Here is a 24,485-nt window from a genome sequence, read left to right on the forward strand (position 1 = left end):
CTGGCTTTGAACACTTCCAGGGACGGGGCATCCACAGCTTCTCTAGGCAACCTGTTTCAGTGCCTCACCACCCTCACAGTGAAGAATTTCTTCCTAATATTTAATCTAAACTCATCCTCTTTCATCTCAAAACCATTCTCCCCTTGTCCTCTCGCTACGTGCCCTTATAGAAAGTCCCTCTCCAGCTCTCTTGCAGGCCCCCTTTAGGTACTGCAAGGTGCTATAAGGTCCCTCCAGAGCCTTTTCTTCTCCCAGCAGGCCAGTCCAACTCTCTCAGCCCGTCTTCTTAAGAGAGATACTCCTCTGATCATCTCTGCAGCCCTGCTGTGGACTTGCTCCAACAGATCCATGGCTTTCTTTTGTCCCCAGAGCTGAACGCAGCACTGCAGATGGGGTCTCACAAGAGCACAGTAAAGGGGCAAATCACCTCTCTCAACCTGCTGGCCATGCTGCTTTTGGTGCAGCCCAGGATACAATTGGCTTTCTGGGCTGCAAGCTCACATTGATGGGTCATGCTGAGCTTCTCATCAACCAACACCCCTCAGTCTTTCTCCTCAGGGCTGCCCTCCATCCATTGTCCCCCAGCCTGTGTTTGTCCTTGAGATTGCCCCAAACCAGGTGCAGGACCTTGCACTTCACAGAATCACAGAATATTCTGAGCTGGAAGGGACCCACAAAGATCATCAAGTCCAACTCTTAAATGAATATCCTGTACAGGGATCGAACCCACAAGCTTGGTGTTATCGGCACCATGTTTTAACCAGCTGACTTGGCCTTGTTGAACTTCATGAGGCTCACACTGGCCCACCTCTCAAGCCTGTCCAGGTCCCTCTGGATGGCATCCCTTCGCTCCAGCGTGTTGACTTCACCACACAGCTCGGTGTTGTTGGCAAACTTGCTGAGGATGCACTTGATCCCACTGTCCAAGTCACTGACAAAAGTGACAATGCTTTTTGTTGCTTGTTCAGCATTTCTAGCCTAATTACAGGCACTTATAAGAGACCCCACACAAGCAAGGAGTCTGATGTTTAAATAATTTCTGAATTAGTTTTGCACAAGTGAAACACTTAAGTTTAAATTCTGTTACTGGGACCTTGTGTCTGTCAGTTGTTAGTACTTTTTGTAATGCTCCCCAACATTTCACACACATGAAGAGAGAACAACTGTAGACAGAACTCCCCAGTGTTTAAGCTAGACTGACACATGGTGTGGATTTACAGGACAAGCACTGCAAACCAGTCACTTAACACTTCATTTTGTCATGAAGACAGGAGAGAGGTGCTGTTCTGTGCTCTTGCTATGAACCAGGAAACTGAAGGAAAGACAACAGGCTGGAACAAAGAGACCCAGGAACCACAGCGATATTTGTGAGCCCTGCTAAAGGACCTCTGAGAACATCCTCATGCACCTGCTTCCCTGCTTGTTTTACAAAACAAGAGAAGCAGACTCACTGCTAATTTTCTGTTGAAAGAACCTTCTTTGGTTGTGGTCCTTAAAAGTGTTGATGCTTTGCTCAAATGCCAGCCAAAATAGCTGAAACTGGCTTTTCCCAGACACCATCACAAGTGCCAGCACGCATGTTGAAGCTGATAGGGATTGTGTAAACTTTATTTTTCTGCTTGTTTGAATGAGTTTGAGCCAAATCAGTGATGTTTCTCTGTGATACTTACTCGCACCTGTATCACCCCGCTGATCTTTGTGTTGCATGTGGACTCTTGTGAGTCTATGAAGGTGCCGTGTTGAAATGCACTCTCCGTTTTGCACAATCTCAACTATAGCACTACATAAACAGTACCTGGTTCACTCTCCCTTTGCTTGTGAGCAACAGGAAGATACTTAGTTTATACAGCTAGAACACCGAAGGCAGTAATCTGGCCACTGATAACCACTGTACACCAGTCTCATTATTTCTAAGGCAGAGGGATTTTAACAGGCCTGGACTGACTTTTCGCTCTGTGTGTTGAGAGGAACTAATCCAACACTAAATGTCTCAGTTCTCCCCTTTTTATTTGCATGTGACTTTTACTGATAAGGATGGGAATTACATGAAGTTTCCTAAAAGCATCCCTAGAGCTACATTGGGCATCCTGCTGAATGATGTCTCTCAGGAAACATGATCTACTTTTGCGAAAGCTGTCTCAGTTGTATTAGATAGCTTCCCCAAAAAAGGTGTGAAGGAAAAACCTAGAAATCCAGAACAAACCCCAGAAAATCCCCAGGAAGAAAAAAGTCTCCAATCATATTCTGCAATGTTACATTGGTGGTTTCCACCCCTGAAACTCAGAGGAAAGCTTGTCTCTGTCTTTAAAGATGATAGTCTGTACCCCAAAACAAGGAGATGAACTGCTTCAAGTACAATAAGCCCAAAACACCCAATTTCCTTTATGCCTTGTTTGTAGCATGTAGCATGTTTAAAAAGGCCAGAGGTAACTTGCTTTCAGAAGAGGAGCAAGGGCTAAGCAAATTGCTCAGACTCTCACTGGAGGTCTTTGGCATGACTGGATGGAGACCAGGACAGTGTGCCAGGGTCTGTCCTCCCACCAGGAGGAGATGGGACCATGAAAAGATGCCCACACGTATTTGCATCTGTCAGACGTGTGACACATGCCTGCATTTGGTGGGTACATGGTTATTATCATGCAGCTTCTTGTCTCTAGGAGGCACCCACTTGTGCCTTTAAACTTTGTCATTAAGAGGCTGCTGTTTTGGTACAAAGGGCAGCCTCAGCGTATGGGGACAGATGGTGCTTTACCTCAGTAGGGCTCTTGTAACTTATATGAAGCCGGAGCCAGAGGAGGCTGAGATTTGAAAACACCTTTCCCCCCACTCACTCCCTCTGTGACTTCACCATAACAACAGGAATTTGTTAGATGAAGACGTCTGCCACAGTACAGGATGGGGGCTGGCAAGGGGCTCCTCTCACATGCTCAAGGCAGGACCAGAAACCTGAAATCTCCCCTGGAAAGGGACGATTAATGGAAGAGAAGATGCTTACTCAGGGACCAAAGGGAGTGCTTCTTGCTTCAGAATGCTGCTTTGCCTGAGTAACATGCTTTTAAAGTCAATCCTGCAGCTATGTAAACCTACAAGGAGGCTTTCAATTTCAGCTTTTTTATTGTTACAGAAGCTCACATTGCCTTTACATTTGCGTATTTTGAAGAGAAAACTGTCTGCAGCACTACATTTATCCATCTGATCTGTCTGAAAAAGGTAACATACAGATATCACATCCCAGACACTTGCACGTGAAAGGGAGCAAAGTGAAGAAAGACTGCAATAACCCTTAGAGTGGTTTTATTTGTTCTAGTGCTACAGATGATGCAGCAAGGTAGTTGCTCACAGAGCTTTTCACGGTGTGTGAACAGCTGTCATGTTTGTTAGAAATAAATCCACACCCTAAAAGTAGCACTGTAACACAAACAGCTGCATTTTCTTTACTGGTGTACAAAGTTCTGCTTGAAAGGCTGTGTTTAATTGCATAGCATATGATTTAAGCATACAACTACAATGACAAGTTTTATACCAGTAATTAAACAGCACACAATCCCTACAGGTTGTCTGGATGTTTTAATAGCACACAATGTTTCAATAATTTTTGTTTGAATTGTGGTTGACTGACTCCTCTATAAAATGTAGCAATTTACACCTTTGAAATTTTCCTCAATTTTCACATCCGCTGTGAATCCTTCCAGATTTTTTAGTTATTTTCTTTGGCATTATTCTGCTCTTACGCTTTTTTCTCTTTAAACTTATAAGGCTGTAAGAATTGATTTTTATTCTACATGTCAATTGCCTCAATATAATTTGGCATACAGATGAGAAATCTCAGTTCTGTAAGTGTGTTATATATTCCTAAACTCTAGAACTCTCCATCAATCTTTCTGGGTAGGAAACTCCCCCCCCACCAACATTTTTTTAGTTATCATTATTATTTTTTAAGGTTAGTATATGAACTAATTACCAAACTGATGTTGTTCAACTGAATCTGTTCTAATCAGCAATTTAAAACACCTGGTAGAAGAATTGCCATAAGAGTTTAACAAAAGCCAAGTGAGATACACAGCAAGTACGCTAAAAGACAAGGTAAGCTTGCTGGACATGAATTAATTTAGTGTTTTTGTGAATTCCATCTTCACGTGGCTTGAATTTTTAAAGTGCTGAAACAGGATGCTATTAACTAAATTCCTGTAAGATTCAATTTAATGGGTCAGACTGAATGCATTGTTTTCACAAAATTACAAAAAGAAAGAAAATATTCTACATCAGAAATAATTATTTTAAAAACTCGGTTATTTGTACACTGTGCATTGCAATTCAAGTTTATCAGTTTAATGATGGCTTCAACACACAGAGCCTTATAATTCTAACTAGCCAGCTACTCACACTAGTTTACATGGTGCTTTGTTTTTAACCATGATTTCATATTTATTGAAAGAATACAGTAGCTTGCTCTTACTCAACATAGCAAAAATATACATCAAACATTTAAAAAAACCAAAACCCAAAATGGAGTCTCTATAAAGTTACAGATACCTGGAAGCTTAATAATAATGATAACAAGAGGAAACATTTTAACCCCTGACCAATCCCCTGTGTCTACTTAGCTCCCTTGCTTGGCACACACAGTTTGAGTGCAGGTTCCCCAGTACTAGTCAGCTTTCAAAATATCTAGCTTTTAAACCAGCATTGCTCCTCTGTTTTTTCTTCTTCATGGATTAATGAAGAATTAGTTCATCCAGCTAAGAATTTGGGGATGCATTTCCTTATGTTTTCTTTGTTTAATTTTGAGTGTCTGGAGATTTTGTTTTCTAACCTCTGGTTGCTGGTTGCTTCATTTCCAAGAGCAGTGCTGTCATGGGGAGCTATGATTGCAGGGAATAAAAATTACTAGAAGGCCCTTGGAGGAGGGAGCAAGACCTAATAGAGGCGGAGTGGAGAAAGGCTGCTAGGGAAGGTGCGTTTAACACTGACCTGCACTGCTAACCAGATAGGATGTTGCATTTTTAGACAGGATGGAGTTGTATTCATGGATAAAGTGAATTCTGCAGCGGTACCCATGCAGTATTGGTCTGACCAGTTTTCCAGACCCCTTTAGACAAAAAGCACTTTCACTGCAAATGGTCTTCAGGACCATGTATGTTAACCCTGACACCCATGTGATGCTTGGTGGGAGTTATCTGAACCTTCCTGCCTTCAGGTTGAGGGGATCAGTTATTGGTGTGGCTATGCTGGCCTGTCTTTTTTGCTGGACAGTCTGTACTCTTGATAGAGGGGATCAAAAAGCAACATGAAGTCAGCATGTTTCATTTCTCAGGTTTCAGTTTTCCCATTTCTCATTTCAGAGAAACTTAGCTGGTCTTTCCATTCATCAAAAGGATCACAGCAGATAAATGGCCCGTTTAGGTGATTTATTCTGCAAATTGTCTTGCTTTCATTTCTTTTATTTCTTTCTTTTCCTGCCATTTCTTTCAGTTGACTATAATCTATAGCCACCTTCCTTCATCTTTTTTCCATTCCCTGATTAGCGTTTTCTGTCTTACAGATGGACTGTTTCTCTCAAAGCTTGAGGAGTCTGGCAGGAGTTGTAGCTATGAGTGGGTTGTGCTTGCTGTCAAAGGAGGTTATAGTCTTCCAGAAGTACTGCACCTCCATGTTGCTTTCTCCTAGTTGTGTTTGGGGCTCAGCTCCTTGTGCCATTTTAGAGATTGTGTGGGGCTGGTTTGAAATTACACACAAAATATGCTTCACTCAGCACAGCTCCAGAAAGGCACTTTTGGGGAGAAAGGTGTTGTGATGTGCTGCTTCCTGACCTCTCCTCAAATCCCAAACCACTGGGCTTAGCATCCACGGAGTCAGCCCAATAATGTATTTTCCCACCTGCATGAATTTGCCATTTAGGCAACTTCTAGTCAATATTCAACACTCTCAAACCTTAAGGCCTGACCTTCGTGCTCAGCATAGCTGTTGCCCAGCAGGAGCCCATACCGATAGCTCTCCATGCTCTCGGCTGGTTTGGGCTTTGTGGGGATGGAGTCATGCTGGTAGAGCAGTGCTGACTTTACCATCCCAAAGTCTTCCTGAATCTTCATCCCCGAATAGATAGCACCAGAGACGTTTTCTGCCACGTGGGTGTAGCTCTGGAGGTTTTTCATGTCACAGAGGTTGTCACTGTATTTCAGTGCAGGCGGCTTGTATGCCTGGTAGGACACCTTGGTGGTGGTGGTGATGACCGTCTGCAACGGTGGGGCTATGGGGGCAGGACTGGAACTGTACCTGCAGGGATAGTCCCCACTGTAGTAAGCGTGGTTAGCACTTGTTTGCATCTGTCCATAGTCACCCTGGTCTCCGCTGCCAGTTTTCCCCCAAGCTGGTTTCAGTCCGTAGTGTCTGCCAGGGTTATCAAAGCTCTTATCGTGGGTAGTCACAGTGCTGTAGTGAGACCCATTCAGACTGAGGGGGTCTCCATCAATGGCAGGGCTGGTCAGATCTTTGTAAAATGTTGGGTAAGGGCTAGAGCTTATAAAGGTAGGAACTCCAAACTCGTAGCTGCATGGCCTGGGCATGTAGATCCTTGGATTTGGGCACTTAGGGTATGATGATAGCTGGTCCTCTTGGGAGCTGGCTGAGTCATAAGGTACTTTGTAGAGGTCTGTGTTCTGCAATGAAGGATAAGACTGGGCTGGAATTGAAAAATTGGAGTCTGTGATGATACCAACTCTTTCTTGGCCATCCATGCAGGGAAAATTCTGTAGGTTATTGGTGTAGCTGCTGCTGTCATGGTACCTTCCTGCCTGACAAGGAGAAGTAGATACTTGAGATTAAGGAATCAATACTGTACACACACATATATATCTCAATACTTGTGCTATTGCTTGTTTCTGCCCAGAATTAACAGGTGTAGCGTAATGTAAATTTTTTTTTGCCCTCGGACCTCCAGTACATGCTTATGACACCTTTCTAATAGAAAAAAAAATTAAAAATAAAAAAAAATCTTAATTTGTGTCACCTTTTTAATTGACTAATGACTTTGACTTACCTCTGAGTTTAGAGGTCTCTTTTTCTGGGAATGGTGATAAGAGGACATTTGCTTCTTTACTGCACTTCGTCTTGCCTCTGCCTCTAATTTACTCTCTGGTCTGGGGTGGTCATGGACACCTTTAGCCTATTTAGGATTAACAAAGAATTAGATGTTAACAGGAAGGGGGTGAGATGAGAAAGTGCAGCAAATAATTTAAGAGATAGCCACAGCATGGTCTGTGGTTTGGCACAAGAGAAGAGGGAGGGAAAACTAAACAACAAGGAGGGATTCAATGTAAAAATAAATAGAACGAATCATGATTTGGAGGTATACAGAAGGAAAAAGTGAGGGAGAAGTCAATGAAGACTGCAGAGCTGATGGAGGAGCGGACGTCTTACCTATTTTTGAGACATTCAGGAGTAGTTAATTAGAACCAAGGGGAAAAACATATACATTTAGTTTCATTGTTTTTCTGCAGTCCAGTATCTCAGTTCTGCTTTATCAATGTATATATATAAAAATTGTATACATAGGCTTTAACGAGGTTTCATGCCACAAGATGACAAATGTTCTCTTAAAATAATACACCTTCTTGAATAGGACTGAAAATTGTATCCTGGAAAACCATCCAAAGATGCTCTGCTATTGAAATACCTCTGGATATGCAGATCTATGTAACCAAAACTATACTGGTATCTGATGAAGTAATATATTCTACATGTCCTTACCCATTACATTTGTCTGAATGCACCAACATATAGTCCCTAATACAAAGTAGGAAGCTTAAAATTGATTTTAAAACACTGTCCTTTTCTCAAGCAGAAATTAAATTCTAAGCAAGGATTTATCAGCTATTTTGATGGTAAAAGTCATCTGTTTTTGCATGTCTGTAACAGAACATCTGAGTAAGAATAATACAGAATATGGCCAATTTTCTTCCATTTACTGACCGGAGAACAGAATTCACTGTCTGTGGGTCAGGGAAAAAATTCATCTGGCAGAAAATGTAATCTCACGGAACAGAAACTTTATGTTACATTTTTGTTCTAATGTTGCTATAAAAAGAACAAATCAATGGGAAATTTCAGATTTTAGCTTTCTAAATTTCCTTTTTTTCCTGGCAAGATTTTAAATCCTCAAAATTGAAAGGCTAGTTTCATGTGAGGTAGAATTTTCATGTATCAACTCCTGCAGATTAAGCTAGATTTTTTTTTCTATTTATTTTAACAGGAAATAAGTATTAGGTCCTTGGAAAAATTCAGTTGTCAGTGTACCAGGGTGCAAGACAATCTTTTTGTTTGTATTTGTGTTCTGTAAACAGGAGAATTTTAGACATCAATTGCGATGTTATAGTGAAAATTGAATATTGTCAACTCGCGGTACTGTTTTTTAAAAAACAGCCAGGTGTTATTGTTTCATTTGTTTTTGCCGTACTTGTACTAAACAGAAATTCTGTCATGGACCAGAACTCCACTGTGCTCACTATGTTCAGTGTTACACACAAAGAAAATATGGTGTGGGAGTAGGAAGAAATCTCTCTCCAGATATTATTTTATATACAGACATAACTTATATATACGTGCACAAATAAATATGCCTGATTTTTACCTGGAAAAATATTGCTTTTCCATCAAGCCTCCAGAAGTTTGTGACGGGATAGCCACTGTGTCCTCGGCAAGGAATCAACTGAAGGGCTGAATTGCAGTTTGGGCAGGCTTTCTCTGTGAATAAAGACAAAGAAACTACTGAAGAGATTGGTTGAAGGCAAGGATGTTTCCTGAGAGTAAACAGAGCTCAAGAGCAGTATGATCAGACTTCACTGAAATTCCAATTTAAATATATTGTTCAAGGAAACACAACATAGACTACCAAGCATAACTGAGTGGTATGAACTAGAGCTGCATACTTGATATAAATGCTAATGATGTAAAGGATTTCAAATCCATTTCTCTTTAAGTATTTACAAATAGACATTGATGAAATTTGTAAATAAATCACAGTCTTTACAATTATGGCTTAGTCTGCCTGCAAGTAAGAGTGACTCCAGTTTAGAAGTCAAGCCCAGATGAAAGAAATGTGACCCCTTAGGCATCCCAGCTTTCTTTGGGTATCCCTCACTTTGTTGCTTTTGCCGAGCCTTGTCGCATATGGCGGGGCGAAGCTGCAGCCTGGCTCCGCCGGGCAGAGCACAGCTCCTGGCACACACCACCACTCCCAGGCAGGACTTCTTGAGGATCTGGCAGTTGTGGTTGTTGGTGTTGCGCATGGCCCAGCCACTGAGGTGCCTCTGCGCGTTCTTCTCCTCACTGGAGTAGATGAGCCGCACGTAGCCATCGGGCCATTCCTGGAAGGCATCAAAGTGCTTGGGCTCCTGCAGCAGGGCAAGTGGGGTAGAGGGGTAAGGCAGCAAGGAGAAGAGCGAGAGAATATTATCAGTAGGTCACAACCTGCTATTTTTTCCCTATTACAAAACACACAACAGGAAAAAAAAGCTTTTTCCATGACCATCCAAGCAGCAGAAAAAGAATTATTGAAAGAATAACTTATTCAGAAATGCTGTAGAAGGGAAAAGGCAGTCTGAGCTTCTGTGTTTCAAGAGTCAGGATCCTTTCCTCCTTTGCACCACGATCCATAATTGCATGGTCTGTTGTCACAGGTGCCTCTTTACAGTGGGGTTACCCAGCTGTAAGACATCAGCCTGGTTACCAAAACTTACTAACTGGTCTGCCACCAGTGTGCCCAGGCAGGACACAGACCACCCTGATCATGACTGCTGTTAAGTTCTCCTTGTTGTGGGACCATGCACCTGCAGGCAGGAAACTAGAAGTTTTAGCTATGGAATGGTTTCTTAGATTGTATCTGAGTTGAATAAGACTTTTGCTAAGAAACAGAAATAAAAAAAAATTGCTCTTGCAAATACAGTTCCAATATATGCATAGTGGCTCAAAGAAAGAACATTTCAATTTTGGATTTCACTAGCTTTCTGGAGCTCCTTACTAAAATGTGATTACTAGAACAATGAAAGAACAACTGAGATTGTAAACTGTAAATATTTACAGTGCAAGTAAAGAGTTCCTGCAATGCTTATTTAACATATGTATGTACCACATGTGAGCAATTCCAATGAAAGCAATAAACTACCAGCATTTACAGTGTTAAGACGTTCTATAATAGCATGAACTATTAAATTAAATAAACTTGAAGCAGAAAAAAGTAGTAAGTTAACACATTTAAAGCTCACAAGCAGACAGAAGTTGGAGTGCTTGTTGGCATTAAAATATCACGTCAACAAACGAAGGAAATATTTAGATAAGTTGGATTAGAGTAGTAAAAAACAGTTAATTCAAGCTTTCACTCAACATTTCTTGAACAAGAGAGAAGGAGAAGGAAACTGGCCAAACTGAGCCACAGATTATATTAGGTCTTCGTACACAACTGGCCAAAGTTGCGTATTGAGTCCATATTTTTATTGCAAGTTATTTCATTAAGGACTGGGAAAAAAAAGTGAAAAGGTGCAGGAAAAATAAAGCAGACATAAACCGAAGCTTTTCTTAAACGGAAGGTCGCTCCCCTGTTTCCCTAGTAGCCCAGCTCCTCCTCTGTCACCCTCCCACCCACCCGTTACCTGCGGCAATTTGGGGTCGTTGATGTCCCAGGTCTGCTTCATGGCGAGAAGCCCCGATAGGCGATGACTCCCGCTTTTTTATGCCGTCGGGGCGTCGCCCAGTTGGAGGGGAGTTCTCAGCCGGCTCCGCAGGTGGAGCAGCAGCACAACCGCGGCACCTGGGCGGGCAGGCAGGCAGGGGCTGCGCTCCCCCTCCGCCACGCAGGCGGGTTTCGCTACCCTTACCTGGAGGTGTGTGACGGGGGATAGCCGTGGAGGTTTGGCACGAATCCACCCCCCAGCACGGGGGGCCGTGACCTCGGCAAATCTGAGCAGGGTCTGGAAATCTAACCTGGCGGTGGCGGGGCTTTGCCGCTCGCTCCCACAGGTGCTGGGATGGGAGAGGTTATGGGGAGATGGGGACCCATCTCAGTCTGGCCGGGACGCCCCTGATGTTGGATTTCGAGAGCCGCTCGGAGCTGCCTGCAACTTGAAAAGCCTCCGAGAGGGAGGCAAAGGCGCTGAATAACCTGCTCTTTAGATGTAGATGTAAACGAATTCAACGTTATTTGGGAGGTTTCCCCTTTGCTCCGTGCTCTATAACACCCAGTTTAAAATGCAAAGCTAGTGCCGGTGCTATCAGCACGTTTTAACTTATTAAAAATTTATAAGCTTTTTACTACCTTTTCTTTTTGGAAGAAATAGCCGATGGGTTGCGGTGTTTGTGTTTGTTTTGTTGGTTTTGCTTTTTTTTTTTTTTTGTATGTTTGTTTGGTTTGGTTTGGGTTTTTTCTGGGGGGGCAGGGGTTTCAGGGGGTGGAGGGAGGTTGATTTTTGGTCTGAGAAACAGAAAGAGAAAGACTTATGCACCAGAGCATAGAGACCAAGCCGTTGAACGCCAAGCGCTGCTATCATCCTTTAAACGATCCCACCTGTTCGGAATGATTTTCTCATTCGCTTCCATGCCCTCTGGTCCAAAATTTACTGGCCTTTACCCTTAACCATCCACAATAAGCCCCAGCCGGCAGCAGCAGATGCCGGCTGTGGCAAGCCCTCGGCAGAGAGCAGCCCCCCCTGAGGTTCTTCACTCCCCTTTTACACCCTTCGGATCGACCGGGGGCGTCTGTCAGTGCTGCAAAGCCGATCCCCGGGTGCGGGAGACCCATCCCAGATTCCGCACACCTGCGGCTTTTTAGTGCGAGTGCAAGAGTGGCTTTTTCCCCCCCCCTTTCCCCCCTTCCTCTCCCCCAGTGCTGGGTTCTGGCGAGGAAAGAAGAGCTCTCGAAGCCGCGGGAAACGCTGGCGAGGCTCTCTCTCCACCCCAAGCGCAGGTGTATCCGATAGCAGCCAGTTACGGTCGTGCGAGGGCCGTGGGGAGGGTGCGAAGCAGCCCCTGCACCTTCTCCCGTGCGCCATGGCCCAGGTAAGCACCGCTCCCGGCACAGGAGAACCGGGAGACGGCTGGGGGGCAGCGGGCACGGAGGGACGGACGGACGGACACATCGTGGTGCCTGCGGGGCTCCCCTGCGGCTTCTAGAAACCTTCAGTTTGGATGCGTGGGGTGGTTTTCCAACTCGGAAACTAAGTAAGGAAAATCAGCCTTTTGGGAGAGAGGGGTTGAGTAAGTGGACTTCAGCTTTTGGACAGAATAAGTGTTTGGGTTTTGGGGTGTTTTTGGAGGAGAGGATTTTTTTCCTGTAGTTTTCTCTTCTTTTTAAAGGAAGAAAAAAGTGAAGAACGGAATAGAGATGTGAGTGGCACTATGGCAGGCAGAGCAGAAGACTATGTAAGGATTCTTTAAATGTATCCTTAGCTTTATCTTACAAATAGTTATATGTGTATGTTTAAAGGTGCATTTCTTAAGTGGATATGGTATGACCTAGAATTTTTATTAATTTAATATGGGAAGTGCAGCAGACTCCTTAGTCTTTTCTCTAGTAAGTGGGAAGAAATTATTGTAAGAGTTTTGAGACATGTAAGAATTACAAACTGGGCGCACCAAAGGAATGTCTTATTCAGTATCTTTTAAGATTATTCAGTTTCAAGGGTTCTGTCTCTTTTGGAGGTTGACTGATGTTTCACCTTCAGATGTAACAATAAAATAAAAGTAGAGAAACAAATAAAGTTAAACAAGTAAACAAAAAACCTGCAACTTTAAAAATAGCGTTACAAGTATTTTCTCATAATTAGTGCTGCAACAATCTTAATATCCATTTATTTAACTCACTAGTTTTTTCTTTCCCCTCCCTCTGCAGCTTGAATCACTTCTCACTGATGCCTTTAAGGGGAAAGGATTTGAAAAAATAAGCGAACTGCTTCAAGAGAGAGAAGTAGAGCCTCCCCAGAAATACAGTGAATCTCTTTTTAGCCAGCTAGACAAAGCACTGAGAAAGGCAAGTATCATAAATAATCTCAACCATCCTAACACCCAAGGGTATCAGAATAATGATGCACAGCACTCTGTGTTTCTGTAGGAACTGGACAAGAATGAATTCCAGAATGTTTCACTGCTGCTGAAATGTATTCAGGTCTACTTTAAAAGTGATTTCCAAGAAGGGAAGAGTTTGTTTATTGAGCAAGGACTGGTAGCGAAGATGAGTATAATATTATATGCAAGTTACTAATGTGATTTAAAGTTGCTTGCATCAGAAAAAGAACTCCAAGGAAGTGAAAACTAAAGAATGGCTTGTTGGCCATGCAGAAACATATATTTTTAAAATATATTGCATGAGCTCAATGGGGAAAAAAAAATACTTACTGTCTTTCATTGTTTTTGGAGCAGCAGCCAATATTATGGTTTCATTTATTACCTGACTTAGTAGATTGTGGGTTTGGTTTTTTTTTTTAAGCTGACAGTGGAAGGAGAGGCAGAGTTTTGATGAGTCCCACTTGTGAAATGATGTAAAATTTCTAAATGCATTTTAAATGCTCCAGCAAAATACAGTGTTAGTTATAGAACTGATGAGCAGTTTGTGCTTTTATAATTTTAAGACCTGACATACTCTTTATGAAGATCCCTTTTTAGATATGTAGCAAACCAGATGCATTTAATCTGCAGTTGCATTTTATCTTCTGGCAGAATGGCACAGTACTGATTTCAGCTGGTAATACTTATAGTAGCAGAAATGCACTTGTGCTGAAGATGAGTAATACCTGGATCTAGCATAGCTAGCAGGGAACAGATAACACGTGCTCTCCATTTCCAGAGTTCTACCAAGGAGTCCTCAGTTCAAAATATTGTAATCCTGCCTTGTAATTATGCTTTTCAGGGATACAGTTACTCAAAAATCCTGTATGGAGATATATTAATGAAGTTTCCCTGATCTGAGCTCTGTACCTCCAGTGAAGCATAGATTTCTATTTTGGCACATGTGTGGCTATGCAATATATTTAAAACCATGAAGTATTAAAATATTTACCTTGAAAAAGCTTGAAAAAATTTTAAAACGTTATTTTGCTGTGAATTGATGTTCTGTAGAAATTTCTATAGGAGTTACCATGCCATTGGTAGCATGCATTGTGCCTAAACAAGAGTGTGTGCCTTGGACAACAAAGGATAAAAGGATAAAAGGAGGGTTGGGGAGGGAAGAGGGGAATGTCACTTTTCATGTCCTCCTAGCAAAATTTGAGCTCCTTAACGCCATGTAGCTTTTGACACAGTACGTAACTCAAGTTTTAAGAGTAAAAAACTGTCTGTAAAGTTTCCTGTAGACATATATAGTTTAAGGATTATTAACTCCTCTTCCCAGATTTTAACCAATTCTTTTAACTTTTACCTGGTATCTTGGTTTGAAAGAGCAAGAGCATCCGTGATCCTCGTCGACCCAAATGAGAATAAATTTTTTGAAGACTTCTTTGACACTGCACTGGTATGTACGTGCATTAAGGGAACAGAAAGGTTGCCTATATTGGATAGGAAAGCCATTGTTCACAAACAATTTCCAGTTAAAAAATGAATAGTTGCATGGACCTGGGAGTGAGCCTGGGATGCAGTCCAGATGGTGCTGGTGGGGAGTGCCCAGGAGTGTACTCTGAGCTGGTATCAGGCTGAGATTTGACACAACCTGGGAGAAGCTGCTAAAGGGCTGCAGTGTTTTCTGATTTTCTAACATGAAGCCAACTGTTTGTTTCTGCAGAAAAATTTTCAAGAAGTTCTGATGCATTTTGTAAATAAAGGCTTTTGTGCTGAAGCTCTCTTTAAAACCACAAGTCAGTAATACTAAGCTGCACTCTACTTGCAAATGTGTTTTACCCAAGCTGTTCCTCCAAGTCTTGTTGTCTGTAGCTTACTGGAACTGTGTCACTTTTGTGACACAGTTTGTGCATCAGAATTCATGTCAATACTTATGACTCTTTTTAGGAGTTCTGATAAAAGGTATTTAAGCTGAATCAAAGTTCCTTCTTTCTCTGCTAACCACACCGATATACCCGATTTTTTTTTTTTTTTCCAAAATTTGATCTGTTTTTCTTCCCAGTACATTTCTTCCACATGCTTTCATTGGGGAGAATGAAGTGTTTTGTTCTGTGGGGATTTGGGGTTGTTTGTTTGTTGTTTGGAGGTTTTTTAACTTTTATTTTTGTTTTTCCTCAAGGGACTTCAACACCTTCAGATATACATTGTGACATATAGTACTGTAGTGTGAAAGCATAAAATGTGCTTGTACATAAGCCCACAGGTGTAATAAAATAAGAGAACAATGCCACGATGTGGGTTTTCCAGGGAACCTATGGGCACTGCACTCTCAAGTGCTGCTGAAATCCCTGGGGAAAGTGGGTGCTTTACTATCTTTACCCTCCCTGCATAATGCCAACCTGTATGATTAGGGTCATCATATGTGACATGCCTGTGTCAGGTGGCCCTGCTTTTCCTGATGTGGGTACACTAGTGTTTTATGTTATTTAGCCCCTGAGAGTTGTGGTGGTGGGGGCATAAACACCTTGGCACTTTGAGTACTGCTGTTCTTAGGTGAAAATCTGTTAACGAAGGCTTCCTTTACTGTTTCCATCAGGTGATTTGCAAATGCAGTAACGAAGGTCAGTATTTTTTTCCTTCCATGCCTTGATATCCTGTATCTTAGTCTCAAGAGCATGTTTCTTAATTCTGCTTGAACTCTGTCCCCTTTCTCTTCTCCCTTCCACTTCCTAGCTCTCTGCAGTATTTTTTTTCTTTTAATCCTCCTTCTGATTTCTCTTCAGTTAATTTTCATTAACATTCACATCAGAGCACAAAACCTTTTTCCATTTCTCTTTGCTTCCTTGTTTTGTACAAGTTAAAAAACAAAAAGATCCATCTATGGTATCTTGCTTAAATGCTCAACATCAAATAATTCACTTGATCAGAGTAAGTGGTGCTTCTGAAAGGGGTTCAGGCTAGAGGATCTATTCTCGCCACATCTGTTTGTACTGGCTTGAGAAGTTCTTTCCTTGCTGAAGGCAACCACCTCCACAGGAAACCATGGTAACTCCTTCAGCTTTCTGAACTGGGCAGAGGGATGTCTGCTTGTCTCTCATTCATTTCAGCAGCAAAATTTCGTCTGTGGCTGCAGCTGACTTTCTGTTAGGGCAGGGGAGCAGGTGCTTTCAGAAAGTATCTGTATGCCCAAATGTCCAGTCTCACAAGTCATGTAAAAATAAAGCATTACACTGTGGACCAGGTAATGTGTGCTTATTTGTCCTTGTAGCTTATTTTAGTGGGAGCAGAGTATGCATGAGCATCTTCTGGTTAGTACTTTACTGGTTTACTCTCTTGATTTTGACAACAATTCAAATTTTCTCTTGTGGTTAGGCCTCTTAAAATAATTACCCAGGTCAGCAGTTAATGTATCTGCCACTTTATTTTTTTTTTTTACATAGAAGTTACCAGTTCCCTTTCTGTCTAGGATTAGATGGTTAGAAGCTTTGTTTTAAAATGAACTTACAAGTGGGATATTTTTGCTCCAACACAGCAAACTGTAGTTGCCTCAGCTGTCTTTTATATGGAGACCAGCCCATTTCTAGCTGTAACCTTTCAAAATATTTTTCCAGGGAAGAAAGATCTGCTGAATTTATTTTTACCTGAACTAGGGCATCTAGTGACAGAAGCAAATCTTTGCTGCACTCTGCATCTGGAGGTAAGATTCCTACTAGGAGGAGAAAATTAGATACATTTGCGCACAAGTGTGTGTAATTAGAAAATATGGGAAAAATGAATAATATTGAATTACTTCCCTTCATTTTCTGCCCCTTCTTTTGCGGGGGTAAAGGCTTTGAGGACCCTTAACTCTATACTTGACAATGTCACACGGGAAGAGAGAAAGCAATTCCCTCTGTCTGAGGAAATGTGCTCACTCACGTAAGTGATTTTTCTCCTAACTCCTGTAGCTAAATGCCATCTTCCCTCCAACAGGAGTTAGTTATTTTCACTTTTAACTCGTGGTGTTATGTTGTTTCAGGAAAGACCTTGCCAAAACTATTCTGGAGGTTGGTGGTAAGAAATATTTAGTGGTTATTCTTATTAAATTTCTCCAGCTTTACCTTATCTGTTTATTTATTGTATCTGAATTGTAATTTAAATTATTTACTTGTCAAGAGTTGACTTTTAGGGAGGAAAATCAGATACTACTTTGAGAAAATATTAATAAAAAATTGATAAATGCAGCAATGCCTTAGTTTTTTCTGGTTGGTATTAGTAATGTGTATTAATAAGACAAGCTAAACAGATATATGTAGAAAAGTAATTAGATCAGCTTTACATATGTGTTTACAAAATATGCTGGCTGTTAGTCTTAAAAAAAAATAAATTTGAATTGCTTTGCCCAGATGTGGACAAACGTCAGTTAACAAGGTTTATAGCCTCTTGAGTGAAATCTTTTTCATTTTCTCTTAATAATAACACTTTCTACAGTTTTACCATGATATATGGAATGTAACTTAATCCTGGTGAGTTAGTGATAAGTCTTTGCTCTCATCCCCTTCCTGAACCCCAAGAAAATTTCCCAGTGCACTTGTGTGTGTTGTGGTTTGCAGCACTCCATACTTGACCTCACTGAGTCAGGGGGAGCTGAGGATGCCTGGAGCTAGCACTTGGCTGTTAGCCTCCACAGTTCTCCTAGGTAGAACTGAAGCTAGATGATGAATATGACTGTGTGGTGTATATAAGTACAAGGGTGGCAATGCTACAACACTGTCTTATGCCAGAGGGATGATATTTATCCTGTGCTTATGTTTATTGTGTAGATTATGACCTCCAGGTTGCCCTTTCAGAAGCACTTTGTAGGTTAATGATAAAAAAATGGAGAGATGACCTTGTTCACCACTGGTTTGAAGATAACTATCTTGCTGAAGCTTTCAAAGAGATCAAGGATAGAGAATTTGAGACGGTGAGGGTCCTTATTTTGAAAACAACATACTTGACAAGTCTGTATAGGGGCTAGTTTTGGTTGAATTCAGTCAGGATGTCCTTGTTAGAAATTCCTACAAAACTGACTTTATAAATACAAAGTTACTTAGTTATTGAATTATTTGTGGATGGTGTGTTTTGGGTTTTTTTCTATAATGACACATTGTTAAAATAGCTCTTCTAAGTTATTTTACTTACAAAAAAAGTAAAATAAAAATTATAATAAATAATAAAACATAAGCTTATGTTTGAAGGCTTACTGGTAGTAAATTGGGTCCAGCCATTTGTAGCAACTTGAGTGTTTCTTCCTCAGGGGCCTTTGGCATCACACTGACTAGTTAAAAGCTTCTAATTGGAGTAGAAGTCACACAACCCGATAGAATAAGTATTTGCAAAGGAAATGCAGCCTGACTTTTTAATAATATGTCATTTGTCTTGAAGGACTGCAGAAAATTTCTTAACCTGCTGAATGAAAGGCTTGGGAATGGAAGAAGGTAAGCTGGGGACCAACAGAATAAACTGGTGCCCTCACTACTGCAGAGGGGAATAAACAGGATTGTAAACTGAGTTGGGTGATATTAAAAAGAAAAAAAAAGGATTTACATCACATGTGAAGAATTAAATTGTTCTTAAGAAGGACATTTTATTCATTTTTATGGTGGTTTTTTGAAAGTAAAATTAATGAAGATAATGCATCACTACTAAAATACTATGACCTCTTAAGCTTCTCCAATATTAATTTACTTTTAGAAATATTTTAATTATTTCTTGAACAATAAGATTGGTTATACTAATCTTATGAAAAATAAAATTATTTAAGTCAGACTGTGATGCTGAATATATCATGTGAAGTCTGCTTTTCTTCCAGAGTGTATTCGTTTCCATGCATATCTGCTTTTGCTGACACGAAGGAGGTAATAGCCCCTAAAGCTCTGACACGTTCCCTACACTGTTACTACTGCTAAAATGTTGATTTTTGTGGTAATTGTTTTTCCCCCCCCCTCTTTTTCATTGAAGAGCTCAATTTCTTAAAATGCAGAGTGTAACCTTCTGTACTGGTTGGAAAGTTTGCTTGTTTGTCACTTAGCTCCCAATTTACAGCTGCTGACTTTGCTTTTGTATCAGCCAAAAGATAGAGGCAGTGCTTCTCTTCATGGTGATGACAGAAGGGAGAGCTCTAAAAAGAAACAGGAGGACAGGACAATGCTGATTTCTCCAGCAGAGCTGTTCTCAGAGTGCCGGAAAACAAGATTAGCCTGATGCCCATGTAGGAGAAGTCAGAGTTGCTGATCCTGCAGATTGCTTTAGTGGTCTTTAGTACATGTACTGTGGCACCATTCCTGGCAGTCATATCAAATCAACAGCATGTAAATGGAAGCCAGTTCCACTGTTTCTGATTATTTCAACTGCTCAGAAACAGAAGCAACTCCTGTACCCTCTTCCTGGCACAAACATGTGGGTGTTTGTGTGTTGCCTTTCCCTTGGCTGATACAGAGCCGTGTCTGACATGGGTATGGTTGGGTGAGCAGTAGACTGGCAGCTTGCAGGTTGATCTGAACTTTTATTTCTGCAAGATGTGCACATGTGTACACAGATATGTAAGGCAACACTTTCCAATTTTGTCTTGTTAAAGAAAACTGAGAGTGATACAGCAGTTGTGGGGCGTTTCTGGGAACAACAGTACCACTCTTCTTTCCCAGGTGAAGAAACCGTCAGATGAAAAACTAGAGGAGTTTTGGATTGACTTCAACACTGGCAGCCAGAGTGTGACTTTCTATGTGGATAGTAATGAGGTAACGGTAACAGCAAGGCCCAGGTGGCTTTGGGCTCAGCCTAAGGCTGTAGGCACTCACTTAGCCCTTCTGACATGTTGGCTTTGGTTTTCAAAGGGCTTTCTTTGGGACTCTGTGAGACTGTCAAAAGAAGCTGTCAGCAGTTACAGGCTGGAGGGTAAGATTTTCCAATTGTTGTTGTCTTCTCTCTGGTTATGGGTTCGTGAGACATGTGGAGTCAGCCTAAAATCTCAGCACCACCATGTCTTCTCCTCCCTCCTTGCCTTGCCCTTTGATAGTCATCTTGCACTAGCTCTGCTTATCGGACTGTGTGTGGGCCCACTGAGCACATTAACTTACTCTCCCCTACCCAAGCAGGACAGGTTAAGGTATCAGTTTATAGATGTCCTAGGGAACTGCATAATCATAAAGATCCAATGGGAAAGAAACGAGTGAACAGAGTAACTGGAAATGCATAGGCAAGATGTAAAAGAGACTGTTCTAAAAATTCCAGACACTTATTCATGTTATTTTGTGGTTGAGAGAAGTATGTCTTGATCTAAACCAGATTTAATTGCCTTTATTTTTATTTTTCTCAGAGGATGGTGGACAAAAGATTGTTAAAATTTTTATGAAGAAACCTGCTGTTCTTACCAAAACAGAAGCAACAAAAATCAAACTGGTTTTCAGTGCTGAGTTTGAAATCTTAGGTGCACTTAAAAAAGTCCTGGGTGATGAAAAATTTATGGTAAGCTCTTCATATGAGGGTTGAGGTTTTTTTCTAAACTAGATTTTGCACTGGGCAAAACCATTCAGATTTCTGGGGTTTATGTTTGTGTGGTTTCTTTGTTTATTTTCTCCATACCTCTTTATTATATATCTGTCTTCCCATTGTGGATTTATAACACTCTATATAGATGCTCTTAGCTTTGGCCTGCAAGAGAATTTAGGCATCTTAGTAACAAAGTTTCAAAGGACTCAAAGTTATGGTTTAGAAGCTGGAAGGTTAAACTGATCTGTTAATGGATTTTGTGTTATTACTTTTACTGAGCTTCTACAGTAGAAAATAAAGCCTATGGCATTTAATTGTGTAACTTGAAGTCTAAACATGCTCTTATATATAGCTCCAAGTGTTACATTGCACAGGATGAGCAAATTGTTACATAAGAACCTGGAAAAGAGAATAGGTGTGCTGCAAGATGAAGAGTAGAGTACTTCTAAAACCTGAAGTTTTTTTCTAAGCCAATGTAAAAACATGGGCTACGTGTGTGACTTTTTTTTCTCAAATGTTAATACAGTTAATTTTTTTACTCATAATTGATCCACAGACTATGGAGATTGCAGAAAACCTTTGGCAACAGTAAATAACCATGATATAGTGGCTGTCATTTGCCCTTGCAGGAGCCAAGACCTTTCCAAATTATCAACACAATTAGCATCCAATTATTTGTTGCTGGCAATTACCAACTGTTAATTTTGTTATTAAGTAGTTGACTTTACTAGATAAAGACTACTTTTTTAAGATCACTTTCACATGGCATTAATTCACACCAGCAGATAAATGAGACTGAAGAGAAGTCTGTCCATACTGGGAAGCAAGCCAGGGAGAATGAAGCAGGTGATTTTTTTTTTTTTGATTATCATGTTATTTCATTACATTTAAATATCTCAATTTTCAAATTATTGTTTTCACTTGCAGTCCACAGCTTGCAGTTAACCTCATTTAAAAAAGAAAGAAAGAAACAAACAAACAAAAAAACCCCCAAACCCAAAACAAGCAATGCCCAAGCTCAATCTTCTACTGTTCTTTGTCTTGTGAGCTTAGTAACTGGTGCTCGAAGCAGATGCTGAGTCCCTCTAGCCCAGGGAGTGAGGATTGGGCACCATGGGCCATGTGCTGCTGGTATTACACGGGCAGGGGAACTGCTCAGTGATACAGGACCTGGATTTGGATCTGGCAGGCAGCCTTGCAAGGCACATCTTGGCTGCTGGCTGCCCACTGATGTGCAAAGAGTGTGCAGTAGTGTTTTTCCATCTGCAGGTGCAGTGGAATACATCCTCCTGTCCACCTCTCTTGCTTACTCAATGCCTGGTTTCTGGTTTGGCTATGCTGTGTAGGTGCCTTTGGAAGTTTGCCTGCAGAAGGGGACAGTGGCATCAGTGTGCCCATGAAAGCACAGGTTCTCTGATGGATGAGTTCTTGCACCTTGGCATTTAACAAGCTCTCCCCTCTGTACAGTGAGGTGCATGTGGTGAGGCAGCCTCTACCAAAGCTTTCTGCAGGGGAGTGGCTTCTGTTTCTTCTAGACAAGGTGATGTGCTAGTAAGTGGTGTGCTCCAGTCCCTTTACCCCACCTGGAGTGGATGATGCCCTGGAGATGCCTGGTGCTGTTGTGGAACAGCAGCAGGGGGAGCAGAAATGCTCACCTGTAGTCCCTGTTTGTAGGTAAAGATGAGCAGCAGCTCACCTCTGCAGAATGTGTCCTGCTGCTGTGTGCAGGGGCATTGTCAGCGCTGCCATGAATACCTTGTGCTGCAGGGCTGTCTTTGTGTGTGCTCCAGCTACAAGAGTATCTGCCTGCCTTACAGAAACAAAGGCTCTTAGCTGGACCAGGAATAGCCATTAGTTGCTTATTCTCATCAACCTATAGCCAATGCTTTGTATTTCTTTGTATTGGGCACGTTAGGTTTTCTATCATCAAATGGTGTCATTTCCTGTGCTGCCAGTGAACATCTGCAAGATGTCTTCTTCCAGGATCATTTGACTGAGTTTAATTATGTTCCAAATATTATAGATGTCAAGGGAGCTCAGAGCCTGAAGTACAGATGTCATGTTTGGGTGTCTGACCCAAAGGAGGGTCTATAAGGCCTGTACTTGTAAAGAACAAGAGAAAGTAACTCCTTTCTTTTATCCCCCTCTGAAATTCTTCTGTAAATCCCCACCACAATTGTGACCCACAGTTTAACGAAAAGCTACTTTCAGCAAAACAGGCAAGAAATGTACATGACCAAAATTGATCTGAAACAGGAAATGTTTTCTCAACTTAATTTTGGTATCAAATTATTTGGAAGGTGGTGCCTTTTTTTTTTTTTTCCCCTATAGGGATCTTTTAAGACTGGGACTTGTTCTTGCTGCAAAACTGGCTGTATTTCAGGTTTTAGAGTGATTACTTTTTGTGTGGATCACTCCGTGGTGTAAATTGCTTGACAGATATTTCCACATCTCCTAAAGCTGTGAACTCACAGCTCTTTCTATTGCTACCATCCACTGTCTCAGAAGCAAATTAAGTTTGAAGAGCTCTTAGGATAGGTAGCATTGTTTCTGCGACAATATTAAAAACAAATTTTTACTCTCATCTAAGTTATTGTGCATTTAAGGTTTTTCCAAGTGAATACTTGAAAGAGCTACTTCTAGCTCTAAATATCTGAGGCCGTAACTTTTTCAGTAGTCCTTCCCATTTTCCTCCAGTTACAACCTAAAATGAGCTAGAATGGCAGTTCTCCAGATTCTGGAGGCACAGGTGAGCTAGGAGTTCCTTCATCAGTGTCCACTGTAATGCACACAGAGGTACAAGGTGGGCACTGCTACTTGAAGCAATCAAGGAGTACAAAGGGCAGAAGGTAGTTAATCCGTAGCAAAACATTTTGCAGTGCCTGGGAGAGATTCAATGAAGGGCAGCAGAGTTGGTGGAAGATCCCACTGCTTTAGTCAGACACAAACGGTTGTTCCATGTTTCCAGAGTTTAGGAGTTAAGGTAGCGATAAGATGAGAAACTTCAATGTATTTGTACAGTATGAGGGGCTTACATGGGGTAGGCTCAAAATACTGGTTTTTTAGCATTGCAGTTCTGCACTGGGTAATTTGGAGATGTTTGTTTTTGTTCTATTAAACATGATCTTGAGATGTTTGTGCCTAGTAAGTTGTGCATGAGTGTAATAATGGAAAAGGCAGGTAGTGAGTGTGTTCAGTTACTGCAATAGCATTCTCACACTGGTTGCTGTTCTGCAGTGATAGCTGAGTCTTCTAATGCACAAAGGAGGAAAGATCCCTCAAATTCTGAAAACTTGGAGACTTTATCAGACAACTTAACCTCTGAGAACAGCCAGCAGTTAACACGCACAGTAGCAGTAAGTGTTTGGTGTATGGTGGAATGGTCCTTGTGCCCCTTTTCCCCCTTCTCCAGTCTGCTTTTTTATAGGTGGGGCTAAAACCTTCTTTCAAAGAAAACTTGTTTGTATCCAGTCAGCCCAAACATATACCTCCAGAGCTGCAATTTTGTCAAAACTGCTTTAAAAAGAAAAAAAAGAAATTTTACTTCCTCTTGTAAGGGGATGGTGGGATGCCCTTAGTGAGAAACCTATGATATCACTTATATGCAGCCTAAAATGTTTTTATGTGTGGACAATGATGAATGTGTCTTCCAGCTGTTGTCACAGACTGGCACTGAAAATCCTCTTCTAAAAATCCTCACTTTTTTTATTGATCATATTTACGTCCTGTTCATGGTTTCTCTGAGCAGAAAATGGTGAACTCTGGTGTTGCCGTGGTTACAGTGAGCCAGCAAACTGACCTGGAAGATGCTAACCAAGGCTCAGGTCAGGTTTCAGTTCCTAAAGTCTGATCCAGTTCAGTGTCACCCAGATGACATGTTGAAGTACCTGCTTTTGTGGGCCTTACAGCAAAAGTAGATAAAGATTTCATAGTAGTGCAGA

At 41.3% G+C, this 24,485-nt stretch overlaps 2 protein-coding genes across 2 annotated transcripts in view; one reads left to right on the forward strand and one right to left on the reverse strand.

Moving 5' to 3' along the window:
* Positions 1-5,909: 5,909 nt before the first annotated feature.
* On the reverse strand, positions 5,910-10,685 carry GCM2 (glial cells missing transcription factor 2). The gene is made up of 5 exons (XM_027654223.1): positions 10,644-10,685; positions 9,137-9,389; positions 8,627-8,739; positions 7,037-7,162; positions 5,910-6,791 (listed from the first exon to the last, which is right to left on the reverse strand). Exons 1-5 carry the CDS (start codon positions 10,683-10,685, stop codon positions 5,910-5,912), a joined length of 1,416 nt encoding a protein of 471 aa, XP_027510024.1.
* Positions 10,686-12,036: 1,351 nt separating this feature from the next.
* The window catches only part of SYCP2L (synaptonemal complex protein 2 like), a 28,603-nt gene continuing 16,154 nt past the window's right edge, over positions 12,037-24,485 (forward strand). The window contains exons 1-18 of the mRNA XM_027654090.1: positions 12,037-12,045; positions 12,878-13,015; positions 13,097-13,220; positions 14,421-14,491; positions 15,632-15,656; positions 16,508-16,510; positions 16,647-16,732; positions 16,865-16,953; positions 17,054-17,088; positions 17,838-17,980; positions 18,442-18,494; positions 18,869-18,914; positions 19,701-19,793; positions 19,890-19,950; positions 20,372-20,520; positions 21,327-21,390; positions 23,782-23,900; positions 24,293-24,368. Of these exons, the coding sequence (XP_027509891.1) occupies positions 12,037-12,045; positions 12,878-13,015; positions 13,097-13,220; positions 14,421-14,491; positions 15,632-15,656; positions 16,508-16,510; positions 16,647-16,732; positions 16,865-16,953; positions 17,054-17,088; positions 17,838-17,980; positions 18,442-18,494; positions 18,869-18,914; positions 19,701-19,793; positions 19,890-19,950; positions 20,372-20,520; positions 21,327-21,390; positions 23,782-23,900; positions 24,293-24,368 (1,384 nt within the window). The remainder of the gene's footprint in view (positions 12,046-12,877; positions 13,016-13,096; positions 13,221-14,420; positions 14,492-15,631; positions 15,657-16,507; positions 16,511-16,646; positions 16,733-16,864; positions 16,954-17,053; positions 17,089-17,837; positions 17,981-18,441; positions 18,495-18,868; positions 18,915-19,700; positions 19,794-19,889; positions 19,951-20,371; positions 20,521-21,326; positions 21,391-23,781; positions 23,901-24,292; positions 24,369-24,485) is intronic.

Source organism: Corapipo altera, unplaced genomic scaffold, assembly GCF_003945725.1.
Source record: "Corapipo altera isolate COAL_440 unplaced genomic scaffold, ASM394572v1 60, whole genome shotgun sequence".
In the NCBI taxonomy this organism is placed as follows: Eukaryota; Metazoa; Chordata; class Aves; order Passeriformes; family Pipridae; genus Corapipo; species Corapipo altera.